This window comes from Epargyreus clarus, unplaced genomic scaffold (assembly GCF_041222505.1).
Source record: "Epargyreus clarus isolate Ecla_fem2 unplaced genomic scaffold, WU_Ecla_fem_2.2 ptg000033l, whole genome shotgun sequence".
NCBI classification, from domain to species: Eukaryota; Metazoa; Arthropoda; class Insecta; order Lepidoptera; family Hesperiidae; genus Epargyreus; species Epargyreus clarus.
Window position 1 is genome coordinate 4,245,008 of NW_027332238.1, and position 18,586 is coordinate 4,263,593.

The window sequence follows — 18,586 nt, forward strand, 5'->3', positions numbered from 1 at the left end:
TTACAAGATCATCTAACTCGTTTTGGGAAAAGCATTTCGGCTCATTTGGTATACCTTCAAAATTCTTCTCCTTAGGTACATGGACCTATTACGATTACTTCACTACCAAATATTCGGACGTGACATACATCTGGCTTTGTATTAGTCCACAGCTCAAACGGTGTTTTGTTATTTAAACCCGATGCAACAGTTCTATTCCTGAGATATACGAGGGTGCGTTTTTAAGTCCGCGGAATGGCAGGGTTGGAGGGGGGATAGCGGGCTCGTTAAGGGCGGTACGTGTTAAGTGACTCATAAATAGTATAAATATAAAGTTTTATCACAATTGCATCATTAGTTTTAAAACTATCGACAATTAAACAACTCAATCCGGAAGAAAATTGGAAGTATGGAGAAAATCGAGCATCGCGCCGTTATAAAGTTCCTTACCAAGCAAGGAAAGTCTGTGCAAATCATAATGGAAGAGATGTCATCGGTTTACGGGGACTCTTGCCCTGGAAAAACGATGGTTTACAAGTGGAACAACCTTTTTAAGCAAGGCAGGGATTCACTTGAAGACGACCCACGACCAGGACGGTCTGTTGAGGTGACCATTCCGGAAACGATAGCGGAAGTCGAAAAATTAGTACTGGAAGATGCTCGGCTAAAGAAGAAACAGCTTGCAGAAATGGTTGGAGTATCGGATACAACCATTTTTAAAATTCTGCATGACCATCTTGGCATGACTAAGGTCAGCGCGCGGTGGGTGCCGAGAATGCTCACGCCGCCTCAGAAACAACAGCGCGTTGAATGTTCCCGTGCGTTTTTGAACCTCTGTGGAGAAGATAGGGATATTGTACTGAATCGAATTGTTACTGGAGATGAAACTTGGGTTCACCATTATGAACCTGAGTCTAAACAAGACTCCATGCAGTGGCATAAAAAGGGTACAGCACCTCCTAAAAAGTTTAAGGTGTCACAATCGGCCGGCAAACTCATGGCGACAGTCTTTTGGGATGCAGAAGGAATTTTGTTAATAGATTACAAAGATAAAGGTGTCTCTATAACCGGAGAATATTACGCAACAATCTTGGGGCGGTTAAAAGAAGCCATCAAAGAAAAAAGACGAGGAAAATTATCCAGAGGTGTCCTGCTGTTGCACGACAATGCGCCCGTACACAAGAGCCGTATTGCACTGGCTGCCCTGCATAAGGTGGGCTTTGATATTTTAAATCACCCACCCTATAGCCCAGACCTGGCTCCCAGCGATTATTATCTCTTTCCAAAAATGAAAAAAGAGCTTCGTGGAAAGAAATTTTCTACAGACGAAGAAGTAAAGGACGCAATTTCCTCGTATTTTTCCGACAAGGACAAAACATTTTTTTATGAGGGTTTAAATAAGTTAATACAAAGATCTGAAAAATGCATTCGTTTTGCAGGAGAATATGTAGAAAAAGAAAAATAATTTTGACATTTTATTTTCGCTCCTTGTCCGTCATTCCGCGAACTTAAAAACGTACCCTCGTATAATGAGTGTCAATCCTAATAAACGGACAGTATTAGAACAGATCCCGGAGGTTAAATACTCAAAACACGCGTAGCTACAAATACTAGGCTGTGCGCGGTTACAAACAACTAAAGCTCAAGTTCATCTCAAATCTCAAGGACTACCCGTTAAAGAGGTATTTAGGATGTACAGCAGCACAAGGCAACCGTATGAAATGGTCCTTGTGGTACTGCCAAATTCAATCGAGGCAAAGAAAATCTTTGCCATTAAAAAGGTATGCCTACTCTCGGGCATTACCCTTGAGGTTCCCCACAACCGCAAAGTGCCTCGTAGTGCACTTGCTGTCAACTATACAGACATTCGACCAGAAATTGCTTTGCACGTCTTCGCTGCGTCAAGTGCCTGCGAGACCATAGCAACTCCGAATACCCCTGACCCCTCGAAAATCGACGACCAAGGAGGCCCACTCAGTAAATCAATTCAACAGAGAAAACTCTCTCGAACCCTACGGCTAAAGCCTTCCATCTTCTAGCCGCACCCATCCCCAGCGCATGCGTCAAGCCGCCTTCGATGGTGGCAAAAAAGTAAGACGTTTGTGTATGGTATTAAATAAAAAGTCAATGTACAGTGGATTTCGTTTTATTTTACCCGCCATCACGCCACATAAATAGGAGATAGCACTTTTATAATTGACATGAGACGCAGACATGAGAATGTTTTTAACGTATGAGAGTATGTAACGATACTCCAAAATATAGTACATTATAATAATAATAATAATAATCATTTATTTCAGACAATATAAACAAAGATACAAAAGTATAATTGAATACAGAGGTCCATATCATATATTTTGAAGGTGGTAGAACCCTTTGTGGTTCGACTCCGGCGGCACCACCGCCACACCTATTTCTACCTAATAACAGCAGTGTTAGGCGCTGCTGTGTTCCGGTTTGAAGGGTGTGGTAAGGGAGACAGACTTTTCCGAGGCGTTCCAGCTTAGTCCTCAGGGGTAGCGGCGCATCTGTGGCCGACCTCAGGTAGGAATATCTAATCCTATCTGGGGTTGATTACAGATGTCCATGGGCGGCAGTAGCCACTTACCATCAGGTGGACTGCATGCTCGTCTGCTGCTCTCATATTATAAAAAAAAAAAAAAAAAAAAAAAAAAAAAAAAAAAAAAAAAATATATATATATATATATATATATATACCTTACAGACTAACATACATATTAATATATACTTATAACTAAATCACGTATTTGCGGCGACGTGAGGCGCGGGTCTGGTGACTGCCGGGTGTCCTCTCCGTCCACGGAATTTCCGGAACACAACTCCCTTCGGCCACAGCTCCTCCTTCAGGAAGGTCAACAATTGTTCGGTTGGGACGCGTACAACAAATGAACTAAAGTTCACTGCGTTACGCGCCTCCAACTTCTCGACCACCAGTCGGGTATTGGTGTTGATCGCCAAGTACTCCACTACGTCAGACGGCTTCGTGTTGTAGTGAAGCCGCGAGACATACACGAGCGTTACGGGAACAGCAGGACGCAGTACATGATCCGCTCCTGTCGGTGCTGTGCCACATTGGTTACGACAAGGAGGCTTTTTCTTCTTCCTCTCCACTTTAATAAAGCCATCCTTGTCTGCCACACGGTTGGGTTTACTGAACATTTCCATCACTTTAACGTCAAAGTACATTTGTTCAGGACGCAAACGTTGTTCTTCGTTAGACGGGTCAACGTCTTTCAAGGTCGTCTGTTGAACATACGATTTAGACAAATACGTCTCTAACAGCTCCTGATAAGTGACCGTCATTTTAGCGTACAAATTCGTGAGAATTACCGATTCAAATTGGAACAATTCGTTCAGCTTCGTGAATTTCGGCAAGACCCACTCGAGAAATAGATAAAAAAGTTTTATGATAGGGTTTTCGAGAGCTTGAACAATTTGCTCTACTGAGTGTAATCGTGCGGTTAACATTTGATCTCGAAAATAAAGTTGTAGCGCGCCCCATTGTTCGAGGATTCGTACAACAACAGCACTCAAAGACAACCAACGCGTTTGCGAAGGTCGAAGAATCTTATGTACTTTGATGTCCAAAAAGGTTTGAAATTCTTGAAAATGATACTGCCTTTTCGCGCTGTTGCTGAACTCGTTATATATGTTACGAGCCAAAGCTTCACAACCACGGGGCAATTCTTTGCAAGCTTCGCTAGCGCAAAGATGCAGTGAATGGCAAATACATTTAAAAATATATATGCCTGGACAATACTGTAAAAATCTGCTTGCAACCGAGTTTTTACTTCCCATCATCGTGCTGCATCCATTTGATGCGAATCCGATGATATTCGAGAGTGGAATGTCGTGCGATTGTAACGAATGAGTTACATGTCCGAACAAATGTTCGGCCGTTGCACTCTGGGCATTTGTAGTTTTGTCGAAGATTTGACACAGGTCCCAAAATTTGCTTACGACTTGACCGTCTTCAGCATCGAAAAATCTGTAAATAACATATTGTAATTAAGCATATAATCATTTTTCTAATTCATCATGACTCAAGATCCGAATTCTCAGTCAATAAAGTACCTCACAAGAATGCACATCGTTTTAACTGCAGCAATATCTGTACATTCATCAATGAGAACACTGAAGAAACTTGATTTCAATTTTTCGCTCAGCTTCTCCTTTTCAGAAACACCGATAACGTTTCTTATTATTGCAGAACCCTTCGTGGCCTTTAATTGCATTCCTTTCACGATTTCTGAATCAGTCACACATTCTTTCAGCAACGGTGTTAAGTGATCTAACACTCGGAAGGGAATATTGTGATCGACAAGGAAAGCACACAATTTTATTTCCAATTTATGGGAGGCCTCGTTATCTGCAACTTTCTTGTCTGTTTTATTAAAAAATACAGGTATTTTTGGTTGTGCGGGTATAAATTTCTGCCGTTGACTTTGTGACTTGAAGTGATTTTTCACCACAGTCAGTTCTGCCTTAAAACTGACATTGCACGTTTTGCATTGGGCTTTATGAGGATCACCAGGAACCTTGGCAAGCCACGTCTTAAAGTCGTTAATAGATAGCCAGGCATCTCGGAATTTCTGTACCCGATGCTTATGAACGATTTTAGTTTTTTTCTTTGGCGGGGTATCGGGCAAAATGTTTTCCTCATCGCTGCTCGCATGTGAACTCATTCTGCAACAAAGAGTGAAAAAAAAAAACAGATAACAATAGCAAACGTATTATCAATACGTTAAACATTATCAATAATGATTGAATATGTACCTACCCGAATTTTCAAACAGACCAGATCAGAATCACAATATCGTAAAATTCGTAAATCGCAACAGACAACTGAGACAACACACAACAGCTGACCGAGCACCGAGCTATGAGCTGACCGGCGCGGGCGAATCGACGCAGAGAACTAACCAATGGAAGATAGCCAGGATTAAACTAATGTCTCCGATTGGCTAAGTTTGGCCCACAGATCTATATCTTAATAGATCCCGCATGTGTACGTATTAGCGTGGCCAAAACTCGGGTTAAAGGAAGTGGATTCAGCTCACTTCGATGAAATGTCATTTAGTCCGAAAGCAACATTTGTTGTCATCGGATGTCAATTGACAGCAATAAACATGCCAAATTGCGCTATAATAAATTGTGTAAATTCTACAAGTAAAAGTAGCCGCGATAAAGAAAATATTTCCTTTCATACGTAAGTACCGTTTTTCTTAAAATATGTGTTATTTATTTTATAATTAATTATTTAAAATTTGTTGTGGTTTCACAATGACAATTAGTTACTGAGTGTGTTTTATCAAATTTTTAATCCATTGCAAATTTTGGTTACAAAGTTGTAAAGCTTCTGTATTAAAACACGCAATGAAAAGTAAAACGATCGATATTTCCTCTTGTTACTTAAAGATGATTGTCATTGGTTATTTCGAAATGAGTACTTGGGGTTGTACATGCCAGTTTCTTGTTCTCGATTATTTAATCGATTTTCGAAATGGATGAATAATAATGTTGTCTTAATAAATATTTTGTAACATATTCTTTTTATTCTAATCATGTTAATGTTTTTTGTTCTTTTTTTAATATTTACCATTAAATTTACAGGTTTCCATTGCGATTGCGAGTGCGCCTACGCACAATCGCCATAATCAAATAACGATATTTTTGCAACTTTCTATGAGAACTATGTATATAAAACAGTGTAAGCTACCTTGATGTAGCAAGTGTTTTTATTTATCATTTTATGTATTTGTTCTTATGTTAAAAAATGAAGCAATATAAGTTTTTCTAGGTCTATTATCCATTTATAATACGGCATATACACGGGGTCTACTGAAGTCGAAGGACTTCAGTTGGCCCCATGCTGAGACTATTTTAACACCAGAATTTAATAAATGTTTAAGCAATATTTATTTTGTATTAAATCTTTTTTCCGTAGACATCTTGTTTTATTTTGTTGAATAAATTTATGGACGACACGGTAGATTTTGATAATGATGATTCGGCGACTTTTTTACCAAAACATTCGCAGAGCACTAGTAAAATAAATCTAGACGATCGATTTCTCGAAAATCTATCTTCGATTTTTCGATTTCAAAATCGATTTTTATAGCAGAACCGAATCGACTTTTGAAACGATTTTCTCTCTGACGGAGAATTAACAATGCACATCTCTAAATCTTTCTTGACAAGTGTCAGTCGATCGGATAAAAGTGGCACGCTTGGTTTTCATACAAATGAAGGTACATGTGTCATCTATTTAGATATAGGTCTGTGGTTTGGCCCAACTAGAGCTGCTCGATAATTCCGGTGTAATCAGCCAATCCAGACAAAGAGGAAAACACCGGAAATATCGCCACTGTGTTTTGTTAAAAAAAAAAAAAATAGGATTATCCAAAATTATCGTACATTTGCGTACGATAATGACTCGCAATCGTACATCGTACGGTGGTACCAAATTATCGTACATGTACGATAATTATCGTACGGTTGCCAACACTGACCACACTGCGAGGGGGTTCGATGCGGGGGTTCCCGCTTTCCCTCTCTGGCCTCGTTGTCTTCCGCTTCCCGGGAAGCTGGCGGGAGGCAGCTGCAGCGTAGTCACGTTGAGGCGTGGACATGACGACGCACGGCGACACCTCGGCGGGGGGAGGTGCGGGGCGGGTGATGCACGTGTCACCACATGCGGGCGCAGCGGTCGGGGTCGTGTCAAGTTTCGCAGACTCGAAACTTGCTGACGAGGTGTTACATGCCCCACGACGCGTGTTGACGTTATTAACCTCTGGCGACCTACTTACTGTCACAGTATTGCGTAATGTAGCAATTTCAGCCCGTAGGTCGCTGATGGTATCTTGCGAGGCTTCTAACTTCAGCACTACTTCTGCCAGGCTTGTCTTCAACGTTGTGATGTCTTTTAACAGCCTGGTTACATCCACATGGTCGAACGTGACGGGCGGCAGCTTGTGGATGTTCTTTGCCACGAAAGCTGGTATGTCATCGGGATCAGTCACCTTCAGGATATTTATTATGTCCTGGAGTCCTTTCTCTCCTTTTTCGTCCTTCCTGCGGGAAGGCATCCGGTCGCTCATCCCAAGCGACTCAAACACGAGGTTCTTAGCACTGCGACATGAGGTTCTTAGCACTGCACACGAGGTTCTTAGCACTGCACACGAGGTTCTTAGCACTGCTATATTATTACTACAACAAAATCGAAAACATCGCAGATTCAAAAAAAAAAATATTTAGTGACAGATAATACCACAAATATGGCGCACGCGGCAACAATGCTAGAATGGGATCATTTTGGGAGCTATGTTCACAAATTAAATTTAATAGTGCAGGAAGGATTGGCCGTCTCTGAAATAGAGTCCACAATTTGTAAGGTTAAAAAAAACCGTGGCTCATTTTAAACGGAGTAGATTAGCAAATGATAAATTATAAAAATACCAAATTAACGGCCAAAATATACCACAGAATATGGCCAAAACAGTAACGACATCTGTTCCAACTAGTTGGAACTCAGTTTCTAATGCTGCAGCGTTTCTCCGAGCTTCAGGAAGCATTACGTGCAATCATTCCCAATTTAAGTGCAAATCTCCCCATCATACCACTAGAAGAATGGCGTTGCATCGATCTACTGATCGAAGTTTTAAAACCTTGTCACGGAGATGATGAGAACCGAAAAATACCTCACGGCTACTCGTTACGCAGGGCTTAATTAATGTTTACACACATCTAATAAAACAAGAATATTAAGGCCCTGTTAAACATTTAATAAGTACCTTGAATAATAGGTTGTGTAAAAGGTTCAAGGACATCGAGCACAATCAAGCGATTGCATTGTGCACGTATTTAGATCCTCGCTTTAAGCAATACGCGTTTAAAGATAAACTTTATCAAAATAATTAAAATATCCAACATTATACATAGATAGGTCTTCAAGCTAAATATGTGGGCTGTGCTTGCTGTCAAAGCAGGTTTTGATGACGGCAATATACATGCCACGTCCAATATGTAAATGGTCCCTACATCTTTTGTTGTGGGAAAGTCAAATTTCCAGGAATGAGGCTTTTTTCTGAGAAATGAAACTTATACTCCATTGGACTGTATTTTTGAAGCAGCTTCCCAATCTAATATAAAACGATTTATTTTCTAGAATTTTACTAATAAAAAGTTTATTCCAACCATTTAGTATAATATTCAGCATTTTCTTGCTCGCTATAGATAGTCGCCACTTTTTGTGTCACTTTAGAACCCTTTGTGGTTCGACTCCTACGGCACAGCCGCCCCACCTATTTCTACCTAATACCAGCAGTATTAAGCGCTGCTGTGATCTGATGTGGTAAGGAAGACATATTTTTTCGAGGCATTCCAGCTTAGTCCAAATTGGTAGCGGCGCATCCCAACTAATCTTATTTTTAGTTGATTACAGATGTCCATGGGCGGCGGTAGCTACTTACCTATCACGACTTTAGTCTTATTATGAAGGTGCTTTAAAATTTGAAATTGGCAGATTTTTTTCAAAATATAAGAAATTGGTCAAAATATCTTCAAAATACGTCGGCGCTGCGCAAGTGAAATTCACGTACAGTTTTTAAACTTACAACTATTTCCTTATGTTCATGAATTTCAGCAGATTGAATATCTGTTTTAAAATTTTCACATGTACTACATATACCATTGCGAGGAACTGCAAAAAAAATATTAAAATAGGGATTGAAAATTTTCGAAAGTTTTCAAAACTAACTACTACATAAGTGATTATGTTCGTAGTGCCTATATTATTTTCGATCCATCCATCAGCCTTTACGAGTCCACTGCTGGACATAGGCCTCCCCTAATCTGCGCCACTTCGACCGGTCTTGAGCCGTCTGACACCAGCGGTTACCGCCGTCCGCTGCAGGTCATCAGTCTCTCTGGTCGGGGGGGCTAGGGATGGGCAAATGGGAAAAAAATATCGACATATTATGTTGTGTTTACTAAATATATTTATCAATTTTTGACATTGCTATTATTAGAATTTAATTTATATAAGGTGATGACTTTTTTCAATATTAAAATGTAACGTTAATAATATGTATTATATAACTGACTGTAAATTTGCATGCTGGCAAGGCAGGATTCGAGAATTGTAAATAATTTTAAGAACTTTTGTACCTTATTTTGGCAAATAAAGAAATATGAATATGAATTACATACATATAATAATAATCATATTTTCAGTGGAATGACTTATACCGGACCTCACGCCTCCCATTGCTGCTTCGCGTGCTGACAGTCCTGGGCCCGTAAGGCAGCCAACTCCCACCCCTACACCCACAGTAGAGTCGCCACCCGCAGCCACAAGAAGACGTCGATTGTTCAGGCGCGGCTCTGTCTCGCGTCAACGGCGTCCGACTCCATTGCTCGACACTTCTCGACGCCGTCGCGTGTCTGGCAATCTAGGTTGGAAGAAGCGTCGGCGCAATTAGAGTATTTAGATCAACGAGATTGCCGCTGAGCACATGCGCCTGCGGGACAGGGAGCTGGATGAGCGTCAAGCGGAGCGGGAGCAACGGAGAGAGGAAATGAGTAATTGGCAGACAATTGCATTGGAATTCATTCGGCAACGAGAGAGGGCGCGACAGGCAGAACTAAAAGAACGGCGATCAGACGCGGCACAATTGCAGACTCTTGTGGCGCAATTAATTGATATTTTAAAAATATATATTAATAAGTGTAACAGAACGTCGTACTATCGTCTTACGAACGCACACGCACACATCGACAATTACGATGAGAAGATGGTGGGACGAGTCTAAGCACCGAACGCACACAGCGGCGACATAAAATGATATAAATAGCGCGCGCCGCTTGCCGAGATTAATTCGTTAGTTAGATGGCAACGAGTGCGTCACGGAAAGCCAGCTCGGAGATCAAGAGATGCAATAGCCCCGCAGTCCATCCCAGGACCATTCATAGGATATTTCATTAGCTAAGCAGCGCTTGACTTGAGCGGTAGCACCTCTCAAAGAGAGCAATAACTAGGGAATCAATTCTGTATGTTTTATGTACAAGTATGAATAAACCTAGTTCTTAGTCATCTATCTGTCGTTTTTCTCATCACACGTCATCATATTTGGCGCCCAACGTAAATCTACTGGCATCAATCTATTTGACACCAACCGAAGCTATACGCGTATGCAATTTACGCATAACTTAAATCTACCCTCAAGAAGACAGACGAGAAACCGGACTTTATGATAATAACACAAGAACAATTTACTACCTTGTTGAACAAACTGTCAGAATCCTGCGAGTTTGCAAGGAACAATAAAAGCTTTGCACATTGTTCTACAAAATACGACGGCGAAAGAAACCACTATAAAGTAGAGGAGTTTATTGCGAGCGTATCTATATATAAGAAGCTGGAAAATATTACGGACGAAGACGCCTCAGAAGGTCTAACCCTACTACTTGTTGGAGAAGCTGCTACCTGGTGGAGTGGTATTAAGTCAGAAATAAAAAAGTGGAGTCAAGCCTTAGACTCTATCAGAAGTGCCTTTGCGCCTAAAATGTAGGCCTATGAAATTTATATGGAATTGTATGCAACAAAGCAAACCAAGGAAACCATTGATGATTTTCTTTCTGAGAAGCGTGTGTTAATGTCTAAACTTCCTGCTAAAAGACACAAAGAGGAAGAACAGTTAGATTTAGTGTACGGCTTACTGAATGTATCATACAAGAAGGAGATACCACGCACCGAAATTAAAACCTTTGCGGAACTCCTTGAACGCGGTCGACACTTAGAATCTATTATTAAGGAAGCAGGAGACCGGAAAGAAAAACCTATTACTAAGGTAAGAAGATGTACCTTCTGTGGGAAGAAAGGGCATACAGTTGACGTATGTCGTAAGACCATCCGCAGCAAGTAACAAGTAAAGTAGTATTAAAAGACACGCCGAAGATTTCTTGTTATGGATATGGAGCTCCAGGAATCAAGAACAAAGAGACGCCACCAAAACCAGTATATTTTTATACAATTAAAATACGATGCAAGCTAATATAAAAGTTCCTACCATTGAAATATCGGTAAAGGGTGAAAAGGGGTATGCTTACATTGATACTGCCGCCCGAACCAGTATTGCTAGTACACAGTTGTATAAAACGATTATAAGGAAGGGAACAAAATTTTACTGCCTTGCCAACAGAAATAAAACTGGCTGATGGCACTACAGAGAGTTTTGATCCTTTACCAGCAACTGTAGATATTATTATTGGGGGACGCATATTACCAGACACTTTCTCCGCCATACCTGAAGAGAAAGACAACCGGACACTGTTGGGAATAGATTGTTTAGATAAATCAGGGATTGTTTTAAATCTGGGCCAACGTGGTTGGTATTTTATTGACGAACCTGAAACAACCCATAATTTTCCGAACCTAAGCAATGAAGTCATACCATTGAAAGCAGCGAAAGCAATAAGTTTTGTGGAGAACAAGGAGGAAGTTAGTGAAGAAAATTTATCCAGTTTCCTCACATATGTAAGAGACCAGAAGAGATTGTCACCGATGTCAGAAACACCTTCACCATTAAAATCAATCGACAGTCCACCTAAAAGCAAGCGACCGAAATGGACACTGCATAAATTAAGTTCACCACCAAAATCTGTTCGACCACGTTAGAATATTTTTTTAATGGCTGTAATTTCATAAGTTTTCATTTTTATTGTTAGACATCGGATTCGTTTCGTATTGTTAGACATCGGATTCGTTTTGTGGATCTCTGCGAGAACGACGATATTTGAAGCAACGCATCCGTCGATCTGCTTCCTCAGCCTCCTCGAGACCTCAGACTAAAAAAATATTTTGCAGCAAACATCGCCATCTTATCTTGAAATTAATTATTTACACGAGTTCACGACACCACAACTCGCAGAATAAAATCCGGTGAGTGGCAACTCGTTGACCGATTTCAAAATTACGCCACTTTACATTGTAAGAAATGTCAAATGCGCAACTTATACTAACATACCACCTTTATCGACCGTTTACGAGCTCACCTTCCTCGGTCAAGCGAGTCCGAGCTCGAATGAAAATAATTATAAAACTCATAATGCCATATTTTAGTTCCAACAAATTCCGCTAGACGCGCTGCTAGGAGATGTATGGGCGAGCTCGTTAACGAGGAGCGAGTCGTGGAAACGTTACGCGCATGAATATATTCGTCTAATTAGGTAGTTAATGAAAGTAGTTAAATTTGTTTTATTAGTTTGTTTAAGTTTCTTATATAATAACAATTTAAGTGATTGGTGCAATATCTGATAAGTTACATGCAAATATATATAAATATAGTTATTAAAAATGTCCCGCGTAAATATCAGTTCGTTGTGGAAGATATTTGTTAAAACAGACATTGTGGCTAAAACAGCTAGATGTACACTAAGTAGTAACATATACAGTTACAAAGCATCGACAGGAAACCTCAAGTCGCGCTTAAAGAAGAAGCATATTGATGCATATAGGCGTGTAACGATAATTCAGCAGCAGCAACAAACACCAACACTGAAGAACAACAACAACAACGCAACAACTGAAGTTTGAACAGCACAACCCACGAACTTACAACAAGAACAACAATGGACTATTCCATCAACGATACTAGCTGTACAACTACAGTCTGAAGCAGCGTCAACGGTGGCTACGACTAGTCATGCAAACTTTAGACTCAATCAACAGAGAATAGACAGATACGGATCAATAAAAAAAATTCGAAACAGCAGAAAGAGCAAATTGACCAAGACCTGCTCCGCCTTTTTATTGATGGATATCAACCGTTTTCATTGATAGAGGAGGAGTCATTTCGGAATTTCGCACGTTGGATTCCGAGATACAATCTTCCTACACGGAAGACTATATCGAACGTGATTATTCCAGCGCTATACACTAAAACAAAGGGATTAATTGTCTCTCAATTGTCTTCTTGCGCAGAATCTGGAGGTGAAAATATATACGCGCAAACGAATCTTATTTGGCAGTAACGGCGCACTATGTCAATGATGACTTTGCGATAAAATCTATTCTTCTCGAATGTCGCAGCTTCCCCGCAACGCATTCAAGTGTAAATATTCAGGCGGCGTTACTGGAAATAGCAGATGAATGGAACATCAAAAATAATATTAATTTTGTGGTGACAGTGTGGTGACAACGCGCCCAACGTTAGCTGAGCGATATTGATATTGGATGGAATCATTATGGGTGCTATGCACACACATTAAATTTAATTTTACAAAATACTTTAAACGATTTTCAGTCCGGAGAAAACTCCACGCTAGTAAAAATAAAAAATATTGTGCGACATTTTAAAACAAGCTCAACGGCACAATCTAAACTTTTAAAATCTCAAATAAATGAGGATCCGAACTGTATTCCGAAACGCCTAAAATAAGAAGTGCCCACACGCTGGAACTCATTATATTATATGAGTACAAAGGTTTGACGACTTAGATGTTCATAAACAAGTGGCAGAAGCAAAACTGATAAATAATATGTACCGGCTCAATACAATGCAATGTTCTAGCATACATGTCTACGATTAAAAGTAATGATGCTTACTTATGGCATCAGAGGATGGCACATTTGAACTTTGAAGACCTAAATAAACTATCAGAAAGTACAGGGGGAAAAATTGAAAACAAAGACAAAGTTGTGTGCATTTCATGTTTGGAAGGAAAGCAGTCGAGAAATCCTTTTCCTTCTGAAGGTAACAGAGCAAAAGAATTGCTAGAACTCATACACTCAGATGTCTGTGGCCCCATGGAGGTCCAATCACTGGGAGGTGCACATTATTTTGTTACCTTCATCGATCACTTCTCCAGGAAAGTATGTGTTTATTTAATAAAGAATAAGTCAGATGTTTTTGAGAAATTCAAAGAATATAAAGCCATAGTTGAAAAACAACTTAATCTATCGATAAAGACTCTACGCACTGATAATGGCAGAGAATATCTAAGTAATGAGTACCAATCTTTATTCCATACTAAAGGAGAATGCCCATTCTTGGTACTGGTTTTTCTTCTGCGTCAAAATGAAAGTAATATTAAAATTATTTATTGTTTTTTTTACGTCGTTTGTCCATCAGAATTTTTGTTTTGAACAGGGGATTCCATTTAAGATAAAATAAGACGATATGTTGATTGTTGTTCTTAAAAAATTAAATGGTGGATTAGGGATGCGATCTGAGATCGATTAATCGAAGAATCGATCTTTTGGGCCCAAAAAATCGATTATTTTAATCGATCTGCTGTAATGGATCGATTCAGTGAATCGATCCTTCACCCTAGAAAATCGAAAGTCGATCTTTTCGAAGTTGGTTAATGTGTTATAGACATTTTTTGCTGACGGATAGGTACTTGTTTGCTCCTGATGACCTTTTTTTTTTTCGAATCGATTCAAGAATCGATCTTTTTCGGAAAGAATCGCCATCCCTATGGCGGATTTTAAACCCTGAATTCAATAAGTTCCATTAGTGTTGTGACTAAGCAAATAATTTCATTACAATCGATAATTGTTTATAAAGTGACAATTTGATGGCAAGGGTACCCAATTTTTGCTTTAATCGATTTTTCGTATTGCAATGGTCAAATCGCGTGTTGTTGATTGGTTCTCGTAAGAATAATTTCAAATGCATTTGCAATAATAAAAATCTTTATTTTTATAATAAATTATTTTATTTCATTTCGAAGGCATGCGAGTGACTTAAGAGTATGGATGCTTACACAGAGATGGCGCTGCAATAGAACATCGTTCGTAATGAACGATATATTTATATTTTCTTGTTATTTTACATCGATGTTAAAACATAACATACAACACATAAAACAAACAATTTATAAACATTAAAACATCGATGTTGTTTTAACATCGATGTTTATGAACGAACTTCGATGTTTTAAAACATCGATGTATCGTTGCATCCCTACTTGCGCAATATGACATTATCGGTGCCCGGCCGCCATTGTCTATTTTGTTGTGTCGATCGAGTTTTACTCTCCACCGAAATAAACTGTAAAGTACTGTGCTCATTTATATTATTGGGAACGTGTACTTCTTGTTGAATTGAATATACCCTAAAAATGTCAAACACATTGAGTGAGGTGTCGCTGATAAGAACATTCGACCGGCGGAACCGGTGTATCAATTGTTCTTTTTTGATACCTAGAAACCAACGAAGGCATCCTTTGGAACAAGCGCCTAGTTCAATAATCAACATATTGCAGTCATGGATAACTCCTACACAGGTGAGCTTAATTTATTTGACTCTTATGAACGGGCATCACCTACCTGACACATTCTATTTTTTCTTTCTATTAATTCCTGAATGAGGAAAAATATGAAGTATGTATTATTTTTAAAAAGAAGGGATGGCCCCTTAGCGTATCTTATGTATTATGGTATCCAAAAAATACCTCGCGTAACAGGTACTAAGCTAATTATTATTTTATACAGAATAGTTCCAAATAAGTAACAGATTGTGAAATATATTTTTTTATATCAGCTGTCCCCAGGAAGCATTATTTGTACTGAGTGTTCTGAACTTCTCACAAATCAAGCAAACACAAGAGAAACAGTTTTAACTTTGCCTGCCTTTGGACATAGGAGTGTCTGCTTTCCTTGTGGAAATTCTATTTTAAGAGCACGTAGGACATACTCTGTACAAGATCGTCAAGAAAGGAACATTTTACTGAGATTGGTTCCGCTACATCTGGTAAATAATTCAACTCATTAACAATATGCTTATGCAGCTTGAAATAATACTTATTATTGTATTTATACATTATATACATTTTAGGTTTCAAGAATGACACGTGTGTGTGCTGCTTGTTGGAGGTCAGCTACAAGAGAAGTGCAACGGCAACAGCAGCATGACTCCAATCGCCCTCACCTGGAAGATCTTGTGCTGAGTGGAAATAGTATTCCAGATCCACCTCCTCTTCCACCACTGAGACCACATATAGTACCAGAAGTTACACCAAAAGTCACATCATCAGTATATAGACGTGCTGCTAATACATCTGGTCACTGTATTTTTGTGAATTGTTTTGAACCTGAACGACTACTTATACCATCTTCTTTAAAGGAACTATTACTATATAAAAATAAGTTCTATGTCCCAGCTGGTGCGCGTGTCTGCCAGCACCACCTAGATAATGGTCCTTGGCATGAATTAACCTCCCAGTTAAGAGATTTCACTGGTAGGCAATTTGACAATATTTTAAATATGATGCAACGAGCAAACAGTCATACATTAGATTTTTCTAATATTTCAACGATGCCGACTCATTTATGCAATTATTGGCTGGGTATGAACTCGGGTCAGTTTCATGAATTATTAAACTGTGTGCCAAATCTAGCAGAAGAAGTACCAAATGCTATCATAGCTTTGTGTATTTATCTAGTCAAGCTGCGAACTGGTGACAGCAATGAAAGATTGGCCACTCTTTTTAAAAAACCACGGTCTACATTAGAACGATTGATGACAAATGTCAGAAATTGTTTAGTAAATAATTTTGTCCCCTTGTATTTGGGATTCAATCATATGACTGTAGAAGATGTTGCTTTTAGAAATAGGATTATTCCTGAAGGAATTTTTGGTAACCCTGAAATGCCACCACATATTAAACCTGCAATAGTAATTTGTGATGCTACTTATGTATTTCTCCAAAGTAGTTCTAATTATTTATTTCAAAAGGAAACATATAGTCTCCAAAAACTAGACAATTTAGTGAAACCATTTATGATAGTGTGTTGTGATGGTTACATTGTAGAATGTCTGGGTCCATACAAAGCCACTAGTAATGATGCATCAATAACTAGTCTAAACTTAAGAAATGAGGAATCTTGTTTAAGATCATTTTTTAGAAGAGGTGATGTTTTTATTGTTGATAAAGGTTTTCGAGATGTCATAAATGAACTCCAAGGACATGGATTTGTCACATATATGCCTGAGTCTCTTCTTGAAAATGAGCGCCAATTAACAACCGAGCAGGCAAACCGTTCTCGTTTAGTAACCATGTGTCGCTGGGTTATAGAAGTTGTGAATGGTAGGGTAAAAAGAGATTTCAGATTATTTCGTCACGTTTTTAATAATAGAGCTGCTATGCACCTCAAGGACGATTTTAGAATTTCTTGTGCCTTATTAAATAAGTTCCATATTGTCATAGATAATCCACCGGAGGCTTTAGAATATGTTACAATTGCTAAAAGTAGACTTTCACTTGTCAACCATTTGGCAACATATGTAGAGCAAGAAAATATTAATAGAAGGAGAGTATGCTTCCAAACAATCGATAGTAACAATCCTCATTTAGATAGATTTCCACGACTCACAATATCTGATTTAAAGAGGTTGGCCCTAGGTACTTATCAAATGAAGCAGGCCCGTTCCTACTACGGGGAACATGTGCGACAATCTGGAATGTATTCTGTCGAAATTAATAATGAATTAGATGATGATGTTCCTCTCGTCTTGGGTTTAAATAACTATCTATTGAGAGGTAGAATTAAATCCCGACATGTGAACAGTCGCACATATTACACATATTTATTATTAAGTAAAGACGATGCTGTAGCAAACACCCTAGATGCTATAGTAGGTTACTATTGCAGTTGTCTCGTTGGTAAACGAACCGTTGGTTGTTGCGCACACGTAATGACTGTGGTATGATTTCTAAGTTGGGCTCGCTTTAATGACTTTGATGCTCCAGCACCATATTTAGATAATTTTTTCGATGAGTGTGAGTACGATGAATAAAATCATCATCTTTAATTGTGTTATAATGAAACAGTTGTACTTGTGTGTGTTGTACCAAAACTGTAACTGGGTCCAATAAAACAATTCCATGAAAACATTTGTGTTTTTTTTCCACTGAATCTCTTTAAGCTGTTGTTTATTTGTATTTACATATATTTTTCACGTTTACATATATTTTTTACATTATGCAGCAACATGCTTAGGTTATTTTAGGTTTCTTACCTATTACCATTAAAAGTAAATAGAATATGTTAATCGAACTGCATTATGGGTACCTACTATTAGTTAAAACCGTTCATCAAACGATCTACCTTAACCAATAAGTCGGGTAATTTCGATTTTGAGGTTATGTTACATTTCGGCAAATAACTTCAGAACCCGGGTGCTGATCTAAAAAATAATTATTGGGGATAGTAACTGGTTAATTATACATTGTCCACAACAAGTTTCAATTTGATGCAATTCTGGACGGCGGTCCATACATTCATGGGCATTGTCCTTTATTAATACTAAAGTTATTTCCATACTAAAAAAATTAATAAAGTACTTTATGAAAGCAATTCAAGCACATGAACCTTCTACTGGTGAAAAATTTTCCTGAACTTGTCTATTCATAAAATCATAAAGTGTTCAAACGCGGTGCAGTCCATCTGATCTATTATCGTCATCATTTTCTAAAAATTGCAGCATTTGTAGTATTATTTCGAAGCGATTTCTCGACATGACAGTACGGGGAAAAGGATGTCCAATGATATTATCTTTGGACCAATAATCAGATA

The 18,586-nt window shown here is 38.8% G+C and overlaps 2 protein-coding genes across 2 annotated transcripts; one reads left to right on the forward strand and one right to left on the reverse strand.

Moving 5' to 3' along the window:
• Nucleotides 1-2,700: 2,700 nt before the first annotated feature.
• LOC140755558 (uncharacterized) lies at nucleotides 2,701-3,807 on the reverse strand. The gene has a single exon (XM_073090850.1). The coding sequence runs from the start codon at nucleotides 3,802-3,804 to the stop codon at nucleotides 2,743-2,745; it is 1,062 nt and encodes a 353-aa protein (XP_072946951.1). The 5' UTR covers nucleotides 3,805-3,807; the 3' UTR covers nucleotides 2,701-2,742.
• Nucleotides 3,808-14,043: 10,236 nt separating this feature from the next.
• On the forward strand, nucleotides 14,044-17,902 carry LOC140755540 (uncharacterized). The gene is made up of 3 exons (XM_073090822.1): nucleotides 14,044-15,294; nucleotides 15,552-15,761; nucleotides 15,846-17,902. The coding sequence occupies exons 1-3, from the start codon at nucleotides 15,130-15,132 to the stop codon at nucleotides 17,718-17,720; spliced, it is 2,250 nt and encodes a 749-aa protein (XP_072946923.1). The 5' UTR covers nucleotides 14,044-15,129; the 3' UTR covers nucleotides 17,721-17,902.
• Nucleotides 17,903-18,586: the final 684 nt, after the last annotated feature.